Genomic DNA, 21,202 nt, shown 5'->3' with positions numbered 1-21,202 from the left:
AGGTGCGACGAAATTTCGGACTGGCTGGCAATCGGAGAGCGAAAGTCGAGCTGTGAACACGTCAAGTTGTTTTGTGATGGCGACGGGGGAATTAATTTTTAAATCGTGTAAAGATGACTAAAAAACGTTACCCATTTACTTGAAAAATAAAACATGTCAATGAATATATTATTATTATTAGTAATATAACAATAAACATAACATTAAATGGACGCATGTTGACTTTTTATGACAAATTATGTTTTGTTATGCACGCGTCATTTGCACAGTCTTCGCGTCGCGTAGTCACGATCGTTTTAGACCGTGCCCCAGCTGAAGTATAGCCTTAACTTTTGTAATAATGCTATATTTATCTATAAAACATTATCTACTGTACATATTATGTAAATAAATGTTGATTGACTCATAAAAAAGAGCGTGCACGTCAATCATTAAAAAAATATACATTATTCCACCCCTCCTAATAACCGACACGAGCATTATTGTAATAACTCTGCAATAAAAAATAATTATTTTTTGAAATACGACCCTGGCGGCTGTCCCCCAAAAGCTGAAACAAGTTCGCTATTTTAGCGACAGGTGTCACTATAAAAATAATATATTTACACGCGCACTTTATTCGTGGAGGGTAAAACACCTGTTAATAATGTGTTCCGCGGACAAAATAAGAGCAGCGGTATAATTGGGGATGATTGAAAAACACGCTGACATTTTGAGGCAGAACGGTGTCGCGTGGCGTACTCAATACGCCGATCTGTTATTAATTGAATAATATGCCATATGCTACCATTTCACTTGGATAGTTATATTATAACCGTTATTAAGGATACTTTGAGACATCAATCATTTAATTATAAGACAGTTTTTAATGACGTGTTATTCAATAAAGTGTATCAAATTGGTTGAACACGGAATTAAGACTTATATGAGTATGAGAAGAAGGTTGTTAAGTAAAACGTCGTTTATATGAGTTTTTGTTTGGTAAAAAATAAACATCTACTTATAGAATATGCATATAAATATGTTCATCGGTTCATACGGTTCTGTATGACCAAAAGAACCGTAGTAAAATAACATTCTTGCTAATTGAATTAATCCAGAATTATATAATCTTTAGTAACTTGGGATAATTTTAAATGCTGTATTGCATGAATTTTTAATTATCGTGGTTTAAGACTAATATTCGGTTGGGACCAGGGGGTTGGAGCGGACCCTTTTTTGAGTTGCTTCGCTCCGGAGCTAATATTTGCTCCAGCTCCGCATCAGGATCTGCTCCGCTCCGGTTATAAAGTTTTAATAGGTGTTATATGTCGTCACTGTTCTGGCAGAAGACACTAATTCGAAAAAAATACATATTGAGTTAGTACCAAAATGTTCCTTATTTCAAACTTTACCGTCTGGAAACCTTCTTAATAAATAAACAGTCTTTATTTTAAAGTCATCTTTTTACGATTACTTAATAAACTCACATAATAGACCATTATTTCCAACATTTTTACAACTTCAAAGTCAAATTACTCAAAACTAGTATTCTCCAGTTAGTGTGTTCTGCCAGAACAAAGACGATGTAAGTATACAAATGTTAAAAAAATAAGTAGTTTGGAAATAAGGTTTATTATTCGTCCTTTTCATTATTATTTCTATTAAACAAAATTGTCGACAGCAAAACGTCTTTTATTATCTGCATTTACTGTGAAAAGGGTAAGGTAATTCATCACTCGGTGATTAATTCATCATCAATTCCAGTGTTGCAAAGTCTCAAATATAATATTTTCATTGAATTTGAGGAATAAATTTTAATACTTAATAAAAAAAAAGAACATCCGGAGCACTACAAATTGTCTGTGCTCCGGGCAAAACCCTATTGCTCCACTGCTCCGTGCTCCTGCTCCGAGCTCCGCTCCAACGCTCTGGTTGCAGCTAGTCGTGCTAGTAATGTGGTAACAAAAATAACTATAAACTAAAAACGATTTTTTAGAATTTAATTATCAAATGTAATTTTGCCAATTAAATGTTATGTCAAGCAAACAACACAGCCCTTAAATGAGTTAGGACAATAATTATTTGCAAAGTTTAATTAAAGTAGTCTACGTCTGAGAAACGTCAAAATGGTACCTAAAACATGATCAGTCTATTGTTAGTATATATTTTTAATTAACTGATAGTATTCAGACAGGGATTCTTGGAGGTGTTGCGTGGTGTCGATATTATGCTTGAACTGAGAAAATAAGAAGAATAATTTTATGTGTTAGTTTATTTGTAACAATTCTACTGTTTTTAATTGAGCTTTTGTGTTTTTTACAGGTGTTATGGCATCTCGACATTTTTCGGAGGAGCTTTCGTGAACTGTCCGGTCATGCATGTATGGGGAATGCCTGCATATTCTGCGCTCTCAAGGTAAAAACAAAAATAATACTATGGCCTCTCTTCGTTTGTTTATTATCACGACAATATTTTATTATTTACACATTAATAAGCAGCATATACCAGCTAAACTTCGCATTGACTTTGATGAATTTTAAACTGACTCTCATGGTCTTTATTGTCTTATATGTCTTCTACGTTGTCGTAAAATTTATGTGTGTGTGTTATTAGTTAATTCTAATTTATTATTTTTTAATGAAAATCTTCACTGTATTCAAATAATACATTCAACATTTATTAGCGGTGTATCCTTTGTAGGATTTTGTATCGTATGGTACTAATATAAGAAAATAAAATGTGTACAACCTACGCATGAAAATATGCCACATAGGTATATATAATATTATGTATCAATTGAAGCTTTCGCGGTTATATTTTATTCATTTTATGTTTTTGATCTGTCCCATCGTATACTAATTCTTTCACATATCATTTCCTTGATATTTCGCGTTTGTCAAATGGGCAATTCGCAAGAGATAATAATATAAGTCTTTGTATTATAGATTTAATTCATACACCCAACAGTTCATTTAGTCCATCAATTCTAAAACGTCGTAAAAAATAAAGAAAAAATACACATGTAAATTATTACCTAAAAACAAAATACGAAGTAATATCTGTGAAAGCTTTTAACTCTATTATAATATATGAGCGGTATTTTTTCATGTGTTCCAATTTTGAATTTATTTTAGTACACTTTTTAGACAATAGCATACTTTATCAATACGTTTTGAACAGATTTTAATAGACTTAGTTAAATGTCTATTTTACTAATAAAATATTTTTACGATTATTAACATTCATATTATTAATAGGTATATTAGAACGATTGTTTTTTTATGGAAGATGGTACATTCGCAATAAACATTATTATTTATTATAAACACATAAAATTTTACGACCGACCGATAAATTGTCGATTGTACATTTTCACAATGTTAACAAGATTTCTTTACGGTTTTTTTTATTGTTTTAATTTTGAACGGGTAATAATATTATTTTCTAATCATTTTAAAAATATTAGTCGCCATGTTGTGCCGACCCACGCGTTGTCATTTTATAACAAATGACTCTGTTTAGCCAAATGCGTAATTTTAATTTGAAGTTAAGATGTTTTTTGATACATTAAAACAGCACGAAACAAATCGTTAATTAATTTTTATGAATCATTGATATTTCAGCATTTTTTGGAAGTATCGCGTTTTGAATTTTTGATTTCATATTCATAAAAAATAATAAAAAAAATAGTCCTTACTAGTATGTTTTTAATTATTTTCTGGTGTATTGTAAGTAGGTGTGTACCTCAGTGTTTGTAATATAATATGCCTAATTTTATCATTGGCATTATAATGTACATACTTAAATTTAAAAAAAATATTAAAATATGATAAGCTTATTATCTTTTCTAGAAAATAGAGAGTACCTAATACCAGTGGAGAAGAGTGAAAATAGGCTGTTAAGTTTCGACACAAATAGTGCAGACCAAAATTTGTCACTCATGTTTATTAGTTTCTATTGAACTAAAAATACAATTTGCAGATTGTGCTGGTTAGATTTTAAAATTCAATTGCCTAAACTAAGCCATAGTAGTATAGGTATGCTATAAATAGGCGATTAGACAAAAATAGTGCACACTTTTTCAGTTATACTTATTTGTTTTCGTTGAATTAAGATTATATAAGTATTATTACAGGTCTTGGAAATTTTTTTTAATTCATTAAGCCCTGCCTAAACCAAACCATAATCGATAAAAATATTCTTCTATCTATAAAATATCTAAAATGATTTATGGTTTCATTGCACAATTTTAAATATTTTATAGATAAACGAATATTTTTTTACTTTTACCTACTATGCCTTGGATTGGGCTGGGTTTAATTGAATTTTATAAACTAACAAACACTATCTACACATTGCAGTATTAGTTCAATGAAAATATATACGTATGACTGACAAAGTTTAGTGTAGGTACACTATTTATGTCGGATTTTAACAGCCTACCTCCACCCTTCGCCACTGCCTAATACTTATGTCCCATAGGTATGATAAGAAGAATGTAAAAATGCTACTAGAATAAAACACGTGTTCACAAGTATAGAGCTTAAATTAATATTTTAATCACTCAATCTAACAAAGCTGTAGAATATTTTACTAGTGAGAAAGGGTGTTGTGTTTATATCCCATTGTTAAATGCAAATATTTTTTTGAATGAGTATCTAGTTTACTTTTATTTCCAAAATTTTTCTTTCCTCTGATATAAGGTTTAAGAAAATTATTTAAAACCAATACACGTATATAGACACATCATAAATTATTGTATTAACCAAGGGATCAATTCTGAGTAAAAATTATAAATATATATTTTTCAAGTTATGTTGCGTTTAGAATAGATTTTTTTACTATAAAATATTAGATTATAAACAGATCACTTTTAAGATGTCTATCTATTTTTTATTAAGGTTTATGGATTAGATTGATGACAACATCGGTCGTTAAGTAGTGGGTAATGGGAATACGGTATATATGTATAAACTAATAAAACTACTGTTTTAATTGGATATATATTTAAATTTCCAGCTTTTCTTCGCATTGTAAATAGACTAAATGCATTTTTACGAAGGCGTAGCGTCTCACCCACGTGTGGTCATTGTGAAACTGGCGACACGAGCTTTTCAAAGATTTTCATCGGGTCTAGTCACTAGTGTGTCAGTCATACGTTATCCGTTTCCAGCCGAATGATACCGTTTAATAATTCTTTCTGCTGAGTCAGCCGGAAATGGTAATAAGTGTTGAAATGGGCAAGAGTGGTGAAAAAGTGACAGATTACGCCTTCCGCTTAGCCGGCGTGGGCACGTGTTTCTGAGTGGTAACTCGCAACATGTTTACACTGTTTTAATTGATATAAAGGACAGGTTATCTTTATTACAAATTTAATATAAAATCGACAATAATTGTCAATGATAGCTAAATACCTGATTTTTTTAATTTTCTAAAAAACAGAATAATATGGAGGTATCTAAACAAGCTTTTAAAAATAATTAACAAAACCCAGCGTCGAGTTTTAGCAAATGAGGCAATCAAAACGTCAAAAAAAATAAGTCATTCGTAATTAACGTATACATTGCAAATACCTACTATATTGTATACACCTATATCCAGCGGCAAAGGGTGGAGGCCGGCTGTTAAGATCCGACATCAATAGGGTACACTCAATTTTAACTCCGTAATAATTCATACTGATTGATGATGACAATGTTTTTCATTTTATTTTAACTTCTTATGGAAAATAACTACTAGATTGGTGAAGCCATGGCAATATTTATGAATTAAATTAATCAAATCGAAATAAATGTACAGTCGGTACTCCTACATCTTTGATAGTGGATTTCGAGGAGTTTTTTTCAACTGAGATGCTAACATCTTAATAGCCTGCCTCTTTAATGGAAGTTTATATATATATATGTAATGTACATATATTAAAGCTTTTGATTAAATTTAGCTTTAATATTTTAATTTACCTACTTACTTATTAATGTTGTCAGTTCAATTTATATAATATATTAAGTTAAATACTCAATTCGTCTCTTCTGTATTTATGTATTTGTAAATAGTAATATGTTTACGTAAAATATCTTTTATATAAAATAATTAAAAAAAACGTTTGAATCCGTGAATTTATTTGGAAAATTTGAATGTTAATTTTTTTATCAAAAGAAAATTAACGAAAGAACAGAAAATAAACAAGATGAATTCTATAAGATCTTTTATCAAAATTTTAATTGTATAGGTTAGTTCCTACAATGGCTCCAATTGATAAATTACTATAATAAAAAACTTTAGTACATAATATGTATATAAATACAAATACATCAAGAAATAATCTAATAATAAGTGTGTCTAGAATAGACTTATGTTTTGGGTTTGTTTGACGGTTTCCCTTCAAACGATTGTGTTCACGTCAATATGTATATGATTATTCATCACGTATTAGGTACTATACACACATATGTATGGCTCGATTGATTTGTAATGAATATAATCATATGCCATTAATATAACTAGATAATTTTCAAGCGAAAATTAGAATTGAATAATATTGATACATTGATTATATTGTATCTGGTTTCCTAGCAACGAACGGTTTTAATAATTCACCTCGTCTCGAGACGGTGAAAGGAAGAAAATTGTTCAATATTGGGGTCAAGGGATAACAACACAGCCAGATATTGATACCTAGTCTGCATAGACATTATGCTAGTCACTCATTACACCAGTGGTTTCCAAAATTTCAATATTGCACCCTTAGGTCACCGTAAAGTAATTATATTAACCCATCTTGATGACTTTCTATAAACAAAGCAATCAAATTTTGTTGACTTTCAAATATTTTTAAATTAAGAATTTCAATAAAATTTAAAATTATTGTTATTTAAGTTTCGAACAATAATTGTTTTAGACTCGCATACTAAACTACCCTCCACATAACCTTACAATTTGGAATAGATTTTTTCGAATAATTTTGAATTATTTGATGAAATCTGCCAATCAGACGCCTGGTATTTACGTATTACACACAAATCTTGTCACTGTATACAATTGCAAAGTTACGTGGAGGGTACTATACGTATTTACGTCGAATTTCAAACAAAAATCTCTCCACGTTGATACATTAACTGAAATAAAAACTGAATACAAATAATTTTATTTTGAAATTTGTATTTAATAAATTCCATAATAGCACACATGAGTGCGTTTTAGGTAGTTGGTTCCTAGGTATATATTCCATGGCTTAAATCATTTTTTATGATACTCGTAAATATGGGACATTTAATAGTTAGCATTATCATCAACCCGAATCTATCCACTGGTAGTAGATGAGTGCCTTTCCACACTTATTTAACTCACCTCAGTCATGTACATTGCGTTGTACGTATTTTGGCAGAACTTAATTATTTTGACAATCCAGCGATTAGCGAGTGGTTCTTAACCTTTTTTGGTTGGCGAAACCCTTGGACTGAAAATTTGTTATCTCCAAAAAATTTACTCTCAGAATTTGTATTATTTATTCTTTCCTTAATTTACCGCCAACTATAACGTGCTGGTCTTTAAAAAACGTATGCTTTTAGTACCTACATACCTGTACTGAACTCACTGTCGATATACGATTATAATTTATTCATTGAATAAAAGAAATGGTTTATTCGAGGTTTTAGTGAATTATATTACGTTGCATATTGCATTGTGTTATTTAGCCAATCATTATGTTTTTGTCATTTTGCGTAATAGCCAATTAGTGTATACTTTTCCATACCATAATATCGTAAGATTATACCTCATGATAACAAATATAATGATGACCCAATAGTGAACGGTAACAAGTCAAAAATTCAACATATCGCGATATTGGTATCAAAATACTAGTAAAAGTGAGCTCTTGGTCAGTATTGTACAGAAACAATTTAGATAAATTGAGAGCCAAAAAACGCATATGCAATTTTACAAACTTTCAAACAAAACTAGTTTTGAACAGATCCATTTCGAATTGTTTCCATTTAAAACTGGCGATTGACCATACGTTTCAATTTAGAATAGATAAATTCTGATATATGAAGATATAATGCTGAGCTCTACGGGCCGTACGAAGGTCGCAGCGCAGTTCAATCAATTAAGATTGGGAGACTGTAATGGCTAGGTCATGTGTACCGTATGAATGACAATGAACCGGCAAAGAGAGTGATGTCCAGCAATCCAATATAACGTAGAAGAAGAGGGAGGCCAAAGATTCGCTGGTTGGATGGAGCTGCGAGTGACTGCCGCATATGCATAAGTTTGATACGGTCGACAGTTTCATATAAGCTTGGATCTCTTGTAATTCGACATAATGATATTACAGAAGAAATCAACAAGAGAATCATGTCTGCGAATAAATGCTACTTTGGCCTGTTAAGACATTTTAAGTCCCGCATACTATCTCTGCTCACATACGCATCGGAAACCTGGACATTAACTCTGCGAAATGAACGAGCCCTTAACATCTTTGAAAGAAAAATTCTCCGCCGTATATATGGACCGATCAGGGATGGCACCAATTGGAGGAGAAGATATAATGCTGAGCTCTACGGGCTGTAAGAAGATTGCAGGGCAGTTCAATCGATTAAGATTGGGAGACTGCGTTGGCTAGGTCATGTGCACCGTATGAATGACAATGAACCGGCAAAGAGAGTGATGTTCAGCAATCCAATAGAACGTAGAAGAAGAGGGAGGCCAAAGATTCGCTGGTAGGATGGAGCTGCCAGTGACTGCCGTATTTTGGGGGTACCGAATTGGAAAGCGGCCACACTGGATAGGGACAGTTGGAGGAGGCCAGGACCTACACCGGGTTTTTCGCGCCCCTGATGATGATGAAATTCTGACATTTATCCTTTTAAAACTTGTCAAATCTTGTGTATTGTAAAATATTCAAAATAATAAAACATGATTATCTCAAAACAACGTTTTTTGAGTAGTTACTATTTAATACTGGGTCATCGATAATATATTCGTTTTAGTTATATAGTATATTTTAGTTTTATAACAAATATGCGTGCATAAAAATAAGTTTGAAGACCACTGCGCTAGACGACGAAAAGGTGAAAAAAAAACATAAATACCGCTCCGTGTGTCCAATTACTGGGTTGAATTGGTGTCATTAACATGATGTCAGTTGAAATTCGGCCACTAAACAATCATTCCATTCTAGGCGTGCAAAAAAACTTTCGGTAGCACTTTTGTACCTTCCGTAAATTAACGAAAAATAACATGTTTCTTTTTGGACAGGTATATCAGAAATAAAAACTGCAAAACTGTCATTTGATTACTACGTAAAAGCATAAGAGAGTGTTTTTACTTAAAATTTAGACCCGTTAGTAAAAATATACGTGTACCTATATAATGTTTTTAGCGTTTTATTAATACAAAAATTTTCATGAAATATAACGGCGTATTTTGTTACTTTTGTGAACAATTTCAATTAAAATTCAAACACATACTTGAACTAAGCCTTATATATAAAATTCTATAAGTGTACATATTAATAATTACAAGATAAAAATAACTTTTTATATACAACGGTTTAAATTTTCTGTTGAATTATTATGCTCAAACTTGTACTTGATATGAAGTAAATAAAAAAAAACATACAAACAAACAAATATAGAATACTGAAATGTTATTTTGACATTTCATTTTGATTTCCATAGTAACGCATGTATATATTAATAATTGAGGAGCAAACATTCAAAAAGTGATTTGTCACACATTTTGAAAAATGCCGTTTATTGTCAATTCTGATAGTCCATATTTAAATCTATGAAAGGAAACCAGAATCAGTGTTCAAAGAACCTTTTATCCTATAATTAAATATAATGCCTTGATTTTCATTCAAATAGTGTTTTGCCCACAAGTTTCATGCAAATCGTGTTTTGTCCAAATTTCAAATCAAAAAATGAACCACTTCCGCGAATTTTGGATTATACAAAATACCAGGTTTAAAATTCTTTCCTTAAACAGTTTTATAATAAAAAAAAACCATTTTGAGTACAATATGTTTTTCTTGATTATCTCAGCTCAACATCTGTGTGACAAATCACGTTTTGAATGTTTGCTCCTCAATTTAGTTGCTAGAACCACCCCCTTGGCAACCAATAATAGTCTTTTACTTTTACGGATTTTTCTGAAATAACTTTCCATACAAAACATAATTAACTGAAAATGAATTCAAATCTGCTTAAAGATGGCTAAAAGCAGGGCTTTTTTTCCATTTAACGCGGTGGAACGGCGTTCCGGCACCTTTTTTCACGGTTTTATTTCAAAATCAATTAAACGAAAAAATATTTGCGCTTAAGTAATTACAATAATAATTCGTTAAAATGATAAAATAAGGTACAGGTGGAAGCCATTTTGAATGTTGGCGTGTTAGTGTTAGTGAAGTAACCGTATAGTTTAAATAGCAAACATGCGTATGTAACTAGCTTCATACGTATGCTGCGTATTATGATTTTGACAGTTTGACGTTTATCGCATGGCAGCATCTGCGTATATTGTTATTTACGTTTGTTTAGTCAGTTTGTGTTACGATTACGTGTTGTGCAACTATTTTATATATTATTTAGTGCAACCCCAAGTTTAAATATGAAAAAAATTTCCTGTTACTTCTCAACCACCGGCAGCGGCGCCGATTCCGCAAATAAAAAGCTCAAAACAGAAACGATGACAGAAGATATGGAAATATCGGTACATGTAGATGTTCCTGAATCATCTCTAGCTGATCTCGGGGATCAAGGTCGAACTCAAAACGATTGGCCAGACTGCTGGTCATTAGATCAAAAAAACGATTTTTGCTCAAAAAACGAATGGTTGAACGTACACAAAATGAAACTTGGCTGCACAATTTGCAGAAACGTTGGAACTCTTGGAACTGAAACGACAATGGGAATGAAAATATCCAAAGAATGGGCCAATAATGAAATCACGTATTCTGGGAAAGAGAGGAAGCTACAATTGGGGTCACTTCGAAAAAAAATTTTCGATCACAGAGGATCTATTGCACACAAAGCAGCGTTAAAAATCATTTCTGAAGCCAAAAAAAAGCAGATTGAAAATACTTTTATAAAATCGTTATCTCGCGAAAAAGTAATAACAGCAAACATTTTTCGAACTGCATATAAAGTAGCTAAGGAAAATCAATCATTCAATATGTTTGAAAGTGAAATTAATCTCCAAGAACTAAATGGGATCGAAATGGGTCATATTCTCCATTCCACTAACGAATGTGTTAACATTGTAAATCATATATGTGATGAAATGAGAAAAAATGTTTTCAAAGAAATTGTTCAATCGAAAAATATAATTTCTTTGATAATTGATGAGTCTACCACCATAAGCCAAAAAACCACCCTCATTGTGTATGTTCGATGCTGTGTCGAAAGTGTTGGAATGAATTCACCAATTAATTTGTTTTTGGATTTGATTGAACTTAAAGACGTAACGGCAAAAGGAATATTTGAATCATTACTCCAATCTCTTGATTTATATGGGATGACAGAAGAATATTTAAAAAAAATATTTAGTTTCGGTTGCATGCGACGGCGCTGCTGTGATGTTAGGTTCTAAAAATGGAGAGAAAAAATTGCTGACAGAAAAATTTCCTTCAATTATAGTTTGGCATTGTACTAATCACAGATTAGAATTATAAGTAAGTGATGTTGTAAAAAAAATTTCAGGGATCAATAGATTCAAATCATTTATTGATAAACTTTATGTTTTATACCACGCGTCGCCGAAAAATAATAGAGAGTTGCATTTATGTGCAGAATCACTAGGCGTTGAGGTACTGAAAATCGGAAGAGTTTTAAGTACCCGATGGGTGGCATCTAGTTTTCGTTCAGTTTCGGCTGTGTGGAATAATTATGAATCCCTTGTGCGTCATTTTGAAGAAGCGATGAATGACCCTACAAGAGATAAAAATGACAAGTGTACTTACAGTGGCTTAAAGAACAAAATAACATCAACAGCATTTTTATTGGATCTAGCATTGATGTGCGACGCTCTCCAAGAATTGTCGGAACTTAGTTTGGACCTACAAAATCGCAATGTGAACCTTTACATTGCAAATCGAAAAATAAATGAACTCGTTCAAGTTTTTGAAGAAAGAAAACAGAATTTTGGACCCTATTATAAATGTGCTGCAGCTGCTATAAGCAATCTGCATTTTCGTGGAGTTTTACTTCACGAAAAAGTTTCTAAAAATGATCCTCCTATTGATCCGAAAATATTTTATTCCACGTTGAAAACGTCAATTGAAAAAAGGCTGCTAGATAATAAAGATGTTGAGTTTGCACTTTGGGCTCGCGTACTTGACCAAAAATATTGGCCTGAAGACATTGATAATCGGTTGACATTTGGAGAGATGGAAATTAGAAACATTTCGATCAGGCTACAACTAGATGAACGAGAAATGATTCGTGGATTTCGCGAATACATTCTCGAAAAGACATATTCTGAAAAACTCTTGCGTTTGGTATATGCTCTGAATTCTATTCCCATTTCTTCAAGTGAATGTGAACGGGGGTTTTCGCAAATGAATCTTATTATTACCCCAACAAGAGCTTCGTTAAACACTAAAACAGTTTCGGCACTCTTGTTCATCAAACTCGTGGGACCACCCTTGACACTTTTCGATCCTTCAAAATATGTTGATAGGTGGTTACTTAAAGGAAGACATTCGGCCTTAGACTCTAAGAAAAGGAATCGAGATGATGTATCAGACGAGAATTGGAAAAAACTTTGGAAATCACTCTAAACTTTTATTCAAGTTCATAAATAAATACATTACATATGTATTTACAATTATATTTTAAAGTTAGTCTTATTTAGTCTTATTTGTACAATATATTTCAAATATAATGTATGTATTTTATTGTTTCTGTAGCTTTGTTTTGACTAAAATAAAAAATTATCGTAAAAATCAACCTTTTTTTGTTCGCTTCGTGGCATAGCTCCTTTAAATTTCATTTAAGTGACATTTGAATATAATTTTATTTAGTAAAAAGCTTGACATGAAGTGAGTTCCGGCACCTTTTTTTTTTAAAAAAAAGCCCTGGCTAAAAGTATTAAAAGAATACATTGGCATAGTGTTCTGATATATTCTAAAAGTTTCAAATGTCTGGTTAGTCGAGAAGTTAGTTAAAAATCGATTGCAAGATTTTTACTGGACAAACAACCACCGTACAAACAAGAATACGAGCTAATAAAAACGGTGCAAAATAGTTATTTTCAGATGTGTCATTGCTTATCACTCCGGATATTCCAATTTCAAAATACACTACTTAATGACAGATTTTCAAATCAAATGAATGTAGTACTTATTAATATCATTTGCATTTTGCACCAGATAGTAACTAATTAAATTATAAATGACTATAGTTGACGGAAACTGTTTGCAAAGCTCGAAAAAGCTTACGGAGAACATTGTGTCCACTTGGAAAATAATTGTATCCATTGTGAATTTTTGAGTCATCTACATAATAAATATGTAACACGTTTCCCTTGGTAAAAAAACATCACAACATATTTGTTCCCATAGGGAGCAGTACTAAGTAACTAGTTTCAGTATTCAAATTGACATGTTAGCAGAATGGGTCAATAATTTGAACGCGAATTTTCAATAATTATTTGCCCTTGGGTAGAATTAATTTTTAACTTGTAAAAAATGCGGACACTAATAATAACTTTGTAAATGCTTAAATACGAATTTAAAATATTCATCCATATTACTTACAATATTTTTCATCCACATTTCAAATGAATTATTTATCTGTCCACAAAAAAATAGTATGTCTTTAAGCAACCCACCAGTCCACGATGGCCGAGCGTATACGTGTCGGCCTGTAATATCGTAGGCCTCGGGTTTGAATCCCGGGTCTGACGAAAAAAATGTTGTTTTTCAATGGGTATTTGTATCCAGAGTATAGCCCTAATAGAATGGGAAAGTGGGTAACATCTTCATAATATTTATATACAAATCTATGATATGTACACAACAGTTTTTTTTTGGCAAAGATAAAAGTTTGTTTCTGTATAATATGAAGATATCAAAAGGATAACCGTGGTTGCTAAGACATGTTTTTATAGAATAGTGCAAACAATCATCAAAGTATACTATTATAAGTGCTCTCCAGAGATAGAAGATATTTTAACAGACGTTTTACGAGGATTCGTTGTTAGTCAATTAATACCTAGTTGAATGCGTTGGGGTCAAGCGTGGATCAAAATACACATTGAAATTGGCGGTTTAATAATATATTTTTTTAAATTGGCTTGGTAAGTAGTTACTTGTAATTTTAGCTTAAATAAGTTAAGACTTATCGGTAGAGAATCCAATCCCGAGCCAAAATCTAGATCCCGGGATTTCGGGATTACAATTTGACGATCCCGGGACTGGTCCTGGGATTGGCATTTTTTTCAATAGTTAATATAAAATTTTTATATATATAAATAGCGTTGATAAAATCGGTCAAAAATAAATCTAGTATAATTTATACTATTTATTGTTAGTATTGTGTACGTTCAATCTTGGAAATACATAGGTTTAATGCTTCCGCTTCATAAATCTAATTAGTCAGCCAAATATGAAACTGTCGTAAAACGTAAGAGATCATGGTGGAATCACTTTGTTAAAAGTGCGAAGCATTGTTTTTTCCAATCTTTCTCATTTTAATTAATTTATGTGATAAAATAAAATGAATTGGCAACACATGGCTAATAAATCAAACTTCCTTGAAACTCAGTTTATTTCTAATGTAGTTATATGTTATTAAAAGTTTTTTTTCTGTTATATTTTCGTTTTACTTGATTTTCCATAAAAATCAATCCCGAAAGTTTCGGGATTATGTTTACCAATCCCGGGATTCATAGGTATCAAAAATAGTTCGGGATCCCGAGATTGGAATCCCTACTTATGGGTTATACCTAGATGTACTTATACATCAATGAAGAATAGAAATATGATTTTGTTATTTTAGAGGTACATTCATTTAGTATTATCTCTTACTTTATGACTTTAACAGTTTTGCGATAAGTACATTATTATTATGTTGACGGAAATGACAGTATACTGTTAAAATATGTAAGTACACATTGTTAGAATGCGTACGGGAAACTCACTATTAACGCATAAGTATATTATGTTACGCAGTTAGAGAATTGAAAATATGTACATCGCGGAAAAAAACTAAACAACGCAAAAGAGCGGCGCCATTTTGATTCGAAACAACATATCAACAAAAAAGCATGGCGTACTCTAATCACCGCAATAATTTTCGCGCAAAATTTTTCATCAGGCATAGAAAACTGGCCCGTAAGATCGAAACCAATTCAATAATTCTTACACTGATTCTTGTATATCGTGTTAGTCGAATATTGAACTCGGGTTAGTTATAATATACAAAACTCGCGCGGTTTATCTCGCGGACTTTTCGTCCAATGGCTGCTGAGCGCGCGAGTTCGTGGAACCCGTGGCCTCGCTTTTGATTGGCTGGCCGGTTTCCCGCTCTCGGATGCTGTATATCATAGATACACAACATTTTACGACGAGAGCCGTCAAATGATTTTCAAAAAATTGTAGAGTGACATCATTATTATCATTTTCTTTGCGATGTTAAGTGCATTTATTCAAGTAACAGACAGTTATTCCGAGATACGAGTTACAATAAGATATGCAGTAGTTCGAAGTAGAATAATTGAGAGTGTGTCGATTGCCTGGACACCACATCAGTTGAAGGACAAACTTACGGTGGAAAGGGTTCATAAGAGATTCTTGAGCCTAAACATATAAAAAAAAATCTGAAAAAACCTGGAATTTAGGAACAGTGCAGAAGGTTAAGACGAGTTGCTAAACTCAATCATAAAGCGATTAAAAATAAGAATTTAAATAACCATCTTTTGCAATGGCTCATTATTTTTGATATGAAAAATAGGTGGCTATATATTGACATGATAGGTAGGTGAAAAAGTTTTTACCTACTTTATTGTATTAATTTATTATATAAGTTAGATTTAACTGTATTCGCTTTCAGTGTATATTTAGTCCAGTGGCGAAGGTTGGAGATAGGCTGTTAAGATCCGATATAAATAGAACACACTTAACTTTGACTGGCATACGTATTTCTTTTCATTAAATTAAGACAATAATGTGCAAATCGTGTTGGTTAGTTTTTAAAAATCAATTAAATCTTGCCTATTACCAACCGTAATAGTTTAAGCGTGCTAAGGGCGATCCGATAAAAATAGGGCACACCTTTTCAGTCATACTTATTTGTTTTCGTTGAATTAAGAATACTTATTACAGATGGTGTTGATTAGTTTTTTAACATTCATTAAGCCCTGTCTAAACCAAACCTCAAGAAATAAAAAAATATTCTTCTATCTAAAACTATGTATGATTTAATGGCATAATTTTAGATATTTTATAGATGGTCAACTATTTTTTGACTATTATCCAATAATGGCTTGGTTGCGCAATGCTTAATTAATTTTAAAAACTAACCAATACTATCTGCACATTGTAGTATTAATTCAATGAAAACAAATATGCATGACTGACAAAGTTTAATGTGTACTATTTATGTCGGATCTTAACAGCCTGCCTCCACCCTTCGCCAGTTATATTTACTATTGGCCTGAAGATGCCTAAAGGTGTAATACAAAACTTAAATCCATTAGCATTTAAATTCAAATTCCATCAAGTATCCTCGGTCGATAGTATTAATATATGCATATGCATATTATCATAGGTACGTGCGATAACTGAGTTGTCGACCCATGCCTAAAAGTTTCACGTTTGATAATAGTAGTTACACTCGTAGTGGAAGTGTTACCAAATAGAAATACCAAGAAACTTTTTTGGATTTTTTTGTTGTTATCATACTCATTAACACACTTTTGATGGCTATACAGCAGACAGTTTTAATAGCCTTAATTTTATAACCTCAGGCGTGTAATTTTTATTCAAATTATAGTAATTTTACGTGTTTCGGCTTATACAATAAATAACTCTTTTTAATTCACTATGACATTTAAACAGTTGTATAGAATTATACGTTTTTTCAACCCTGCAAAATTTAATGGTAGAAATAATTTTATCCAACTTGTTTTAAATAACCTGTTTAATTTGCCTATTTCTCTACTTGCATAATAAATAATAAACATTTTATTGCATAATATTTATTGTAGTTTTCATTTTAATTGTGTTAACTGTCATTTTTTCCAGACAATATAATCTTGTATTAATTGAAATATGACATATTATATTGTATGGTACCTACTGCCAAAAGGTGGTAAGTCTCGAAATCATGCCATGGAGTAATAATTGCAATTTGAAAGTTTGACATGCCTTTTTAAATCAGGCAAAATGTATAATGTTAATTTCTTTGTGCTTTACGTCCATGTTCTATATATCGAATGATACGCTTATCATAGATACACTATCTAATATAGGTATTTATATAATAGAGACATAATAAGTTGTTAACTCTAAATATCAAAATTACCGACTTACCAAATTTTGGCAGTAACCCCGCGAATAAGCGTTTCAAGAGATTCATTATTTACTTGGTGGTCATTAATACAATTATTCATGAAAATTATTTATAAAATAGGTTATAATGACACGTGTTTTCAAGTAGGTACTTCAAATAATTGAAAAACTTACCACGTGATTGAAACACGTGCCATGGAAACAATATAATATGCTGTGAATACCACGTGATAACCCATTTTATAAACAATATTATTTATTATTACTATTTGACCATGTCCGATCCTAATAGGATCATATGGGCCCCACAGAGTGGAGGTTTGCATTAACAGATTTTATTTTTACGAGAAATGGATGTCAGCCACTTGCTCAACCTATTAGGTCCATACTCTGATTCATACACAAATCGAAAAACAATATGTGTATTTGTCAGACCCAGGATTCGAGCCTGGGACCCTCGACACTATAGACCGGCGCTTAAGCCACGCGGCTATCGTGGGTGTAAATAATAGAATGTAATATTAATATGTATAATGCCGACCACGACAGGTAGCGTTTTCTTTACAAGACATTCTCACCGATATAATTTATAATAATTAAATATGATATAATATACTTTGATAAACAATTAGGTACCTAGGTAACTATGCACCTGAGTATAATACTACTAATATTAATATATTTATTATATTAGTATTTTGATTGTTTGTGACATTATATTCCCGTGCCCATTTTTACCACGTTTTTATTAGCTCGTATTCTTATTTGTCCGGTACAGATTTTTTCTTGTGCAGTACAATTTTTTTCTTGTTTGTCCAAGATTTTTAACTAACTTCCCGACTAGCTAGACATTTGAAACTTTTATAATATAGCAGAACACGACGACAATGCATTCTTTTATTACTTTTGGCTATCTTTAAGCAGAATTGAATTAATTTTCAGTTAATTCTGTTTTGTATGTTTCGGACAAAATTCGTTAAAAGTAATATTTACTACTCACTATTATTGGTTGCTAAGTGGGTCCTAGCAACTAAATTAATAATATATACGGTACTATGGCAATTAATATGAAATGTCAAAATGACATTTCTGTATTCTATAATATTTATTCAGTATTTCTATCAAGGACAATAAAAAGTTTTTATTAATAGATAGAATTGTCAAGTTTATATGATTCAACAGAAAATTTAAAAACGTTGTATATAAAAAGTTCTTTTTATCTTGTAGTTATTTAATAATAAATATTGACTGAATCGCTGGTAACCAATCCTAGTGATAATTGTTAGAATGGGGAGGTATATTATCTGTAGTTTAAAAATAAAAGCTCTTCCAACATTTAGCTTTAAATCAATATTTTAAGACCACCGTGAACTTTAAATTATTTATCTTGTATTAAACATTTTGCGAAGAGTAATAATTATTTTAATCATTTTTTTTAAAATCAATGCATTACACGAGTAGGTATATCAAATTATCAATATGTTGTATAAATTATAAAAAAAAATACAGTTTGCATATATTTTACGGTCGCTTTTTTTAGACACACTGTATTCTCTTCGCTAGTCAAACCGAAGGCACGAGATTCGTATTGCACTGGTTCTAAAACATTTTTTTTAACATTTGTTAAATGTTAGATAAGTCATGATGTCAGATGTCAAATAAGTCAAAAGAACGTTATACACGCCATGGCGAAAACTATGGGATGGCGACTTTATTGTGGAAAAATATCTAATACCTATACCACTCATGCTTGTTAGATTTGTTACTCGTTGCAGAATAATTCAATATTTTGAAAATATTTCTGATCATTGTCAAATTAAATTGAAATTCAAACATTTAAAAAACATGTGGAATAGTTTTAGCTAAGTCTATTTTACATTATGCTTGATTTGAATGACTTAGGATGCGGACGACTTGTTGCAGTGGTCACGAAACTCAAACTCTAGAGTAAATCTAGGACTTCTCCATTTTTTAAATGTGGAAAACTCTAAAACTACACTATACTAACAATATTTTTGTTTTTATCAACCAATAAAATTGTTGAATAATTCCTGTAAAGCTTGGAGTGCCACCAAAATATGGAATGTATCTCATTTCTGGACTTTTTCTGGGTTAAATTAACTAAAATATCATTTTCAGCGTTAATAAATGTATCCTACGATGATCGTAGTATAGCTCCTTTTTAACATGTTAGTTAGTGAAAAATGTATAACGACACAAATAAAAAAAATGTTTTTCTGTAATGTTGAAAATTAAGACCAACGTCATTTTGGTTATATAATTATTGTAGTGTTCTAATAGATTTAAGTTTTATACTATTCCATTTGAGTCGTTTTTTGCGACCCGGGTTTTGCCTTTCAGCATCTTCAGGTACTGTGTACATTTACCAAAAGGCAAATACGCACTGACAACGAATACTAATATAACATATACATTAGTAGGCAAAAACTTTTTCACCTACCTATTAAATCAAAAATCACAATAAAAAAATATAAGTAACAAACAAATTATGAATAGTTAAAGTGTTTGTAAAAAATCCCCTACCCTATCATTAATAATACACTCGATAAGCTTATATAAATCGTCAAAACCGATTTTGACTTGTTATACGTATAAGTTAGAGTTAATAGTATTTGTCTTTTGGTGAGTGTACACAGTGTCTGAAAATGCCGAAAGGCGAAACCCGGGTCACAAAAAACGACTCAAATAGAATACTACAAAACTTAAATCCATTCGAATTTAAATTCAAATTCCATCAAGCACCTTCGGTCGATAGTATTAACATTATTGTGGTGTTATTTAGATAACTTATTTTGAGAGGCAGTGCTTTAGAAAAACAGGTTTTGTCGTAAGGCTTTGCTTACGTATGTGTTTACGATATCCAACTGTACTATGCGTACCTCTCGTGGCTTTTTCGACGCTCTACCCTTAAAAATAATATTCAACCGAAGCCTACTTTAAATAATAAATAAAGCCTCGTTATATAATCAAATATCAGTCATCCATCTTGGATGTGATTCATCTTCGTTGTGGCTTACCTGACTGATGTGATTAATTATTATAATATGTTATTACGTTTAGACTCAATATGATTTTTGTGATCTTACATCATTGTGATGTAATAATGGGAATACTTCCAGTACAATATTGTGACTAAATCATTTTGAAAGTACGTAACAAAGATTCATTGGTTTGAATTCGTAAGATATACGAAAGATAAGATCGTTTAAAGATGGTCGTCACGGAATAATATAGTTTCGTTTAATATTTTATTATTTTTTCCTGAGAAAAGCCATTTTTATAAACCCTTTACTGCATGATTTTTTTTTTTTTGAAAATTTTTATTTTTTCTTGCTGTCATTGCCTTGTGAATGAAGGAAAAATAATAAAAAAAATATTTTTCGAAAATTTCATTAAATTTTGTATGTTACTGCGTGGTGTCGCAGATTTACGACATTTGGAAATCTTACATTTTAGTATGACAAAATACAAAACCAAATGAAAACAATTATAAAAAACTAATGTACACACCTTATTTGATGTGTAGATATTTTTTTTTCAACCAATTTCAATCTTCTGGATATTTTTTTTTATTTATTTATAAATGCGGATTTTTGCGTACATACGAATTCGTCAACTGTCAAAGCAGAAATGCAGAGACTATAATGCAGAAATGCTTTATTTCTTGAAATGTCCAAACAAAAT

The 21,202-nt window shown here is 31.3% G+C and overlaps 1 protein-coding gene across 2 annotated transcripts in view; it reads left to right on the top strand.

The window, feature by feature from the left end:
• ec (ubiquitin specific peptidase echinus) overlaps window positions 1–21,202 on the top strand; it is a 424,072-nt gene that overhangs the window by 282,116 nt on the left and 120,754 nt on the right. For both annotated transcript variants that reach the window (XM_085950304.1, XM_085950312.1), the window contains one exon: window positions 2,305–2,397. In XM_085950304.1, the coding sequence (XP_085806430.1) occupies window positions 2,305–2,397 (93 nt within the window). The remainder of the gene's footprint in view (window positions 1–2,304; window positions 2,398–21,202) is intronic.

The sequence above is a fragment of the Rhyacophila brunnea genome, unplaced genomic scaffold, assembly GCF_057557595.1.
Source record: "Rhyacophila brunnea isolate RB1 unplaced genomic scaffold, BYU_Rbru_1.0 scaffold_10, whole genome shotgun sequence".
Taxonomy (NCBI): Eukaryota; Metazoa; Arthropoda; class Insecta; order Trichoptera; family Rhyacophilidae; genus Rhyacophila; species Rhyacophila brunnea.
The sequence above is the reverse complement of the archived record's forward strand: the minus strand, read 5'-3'. Positions and strand labels throughout refer to the sequence as shown.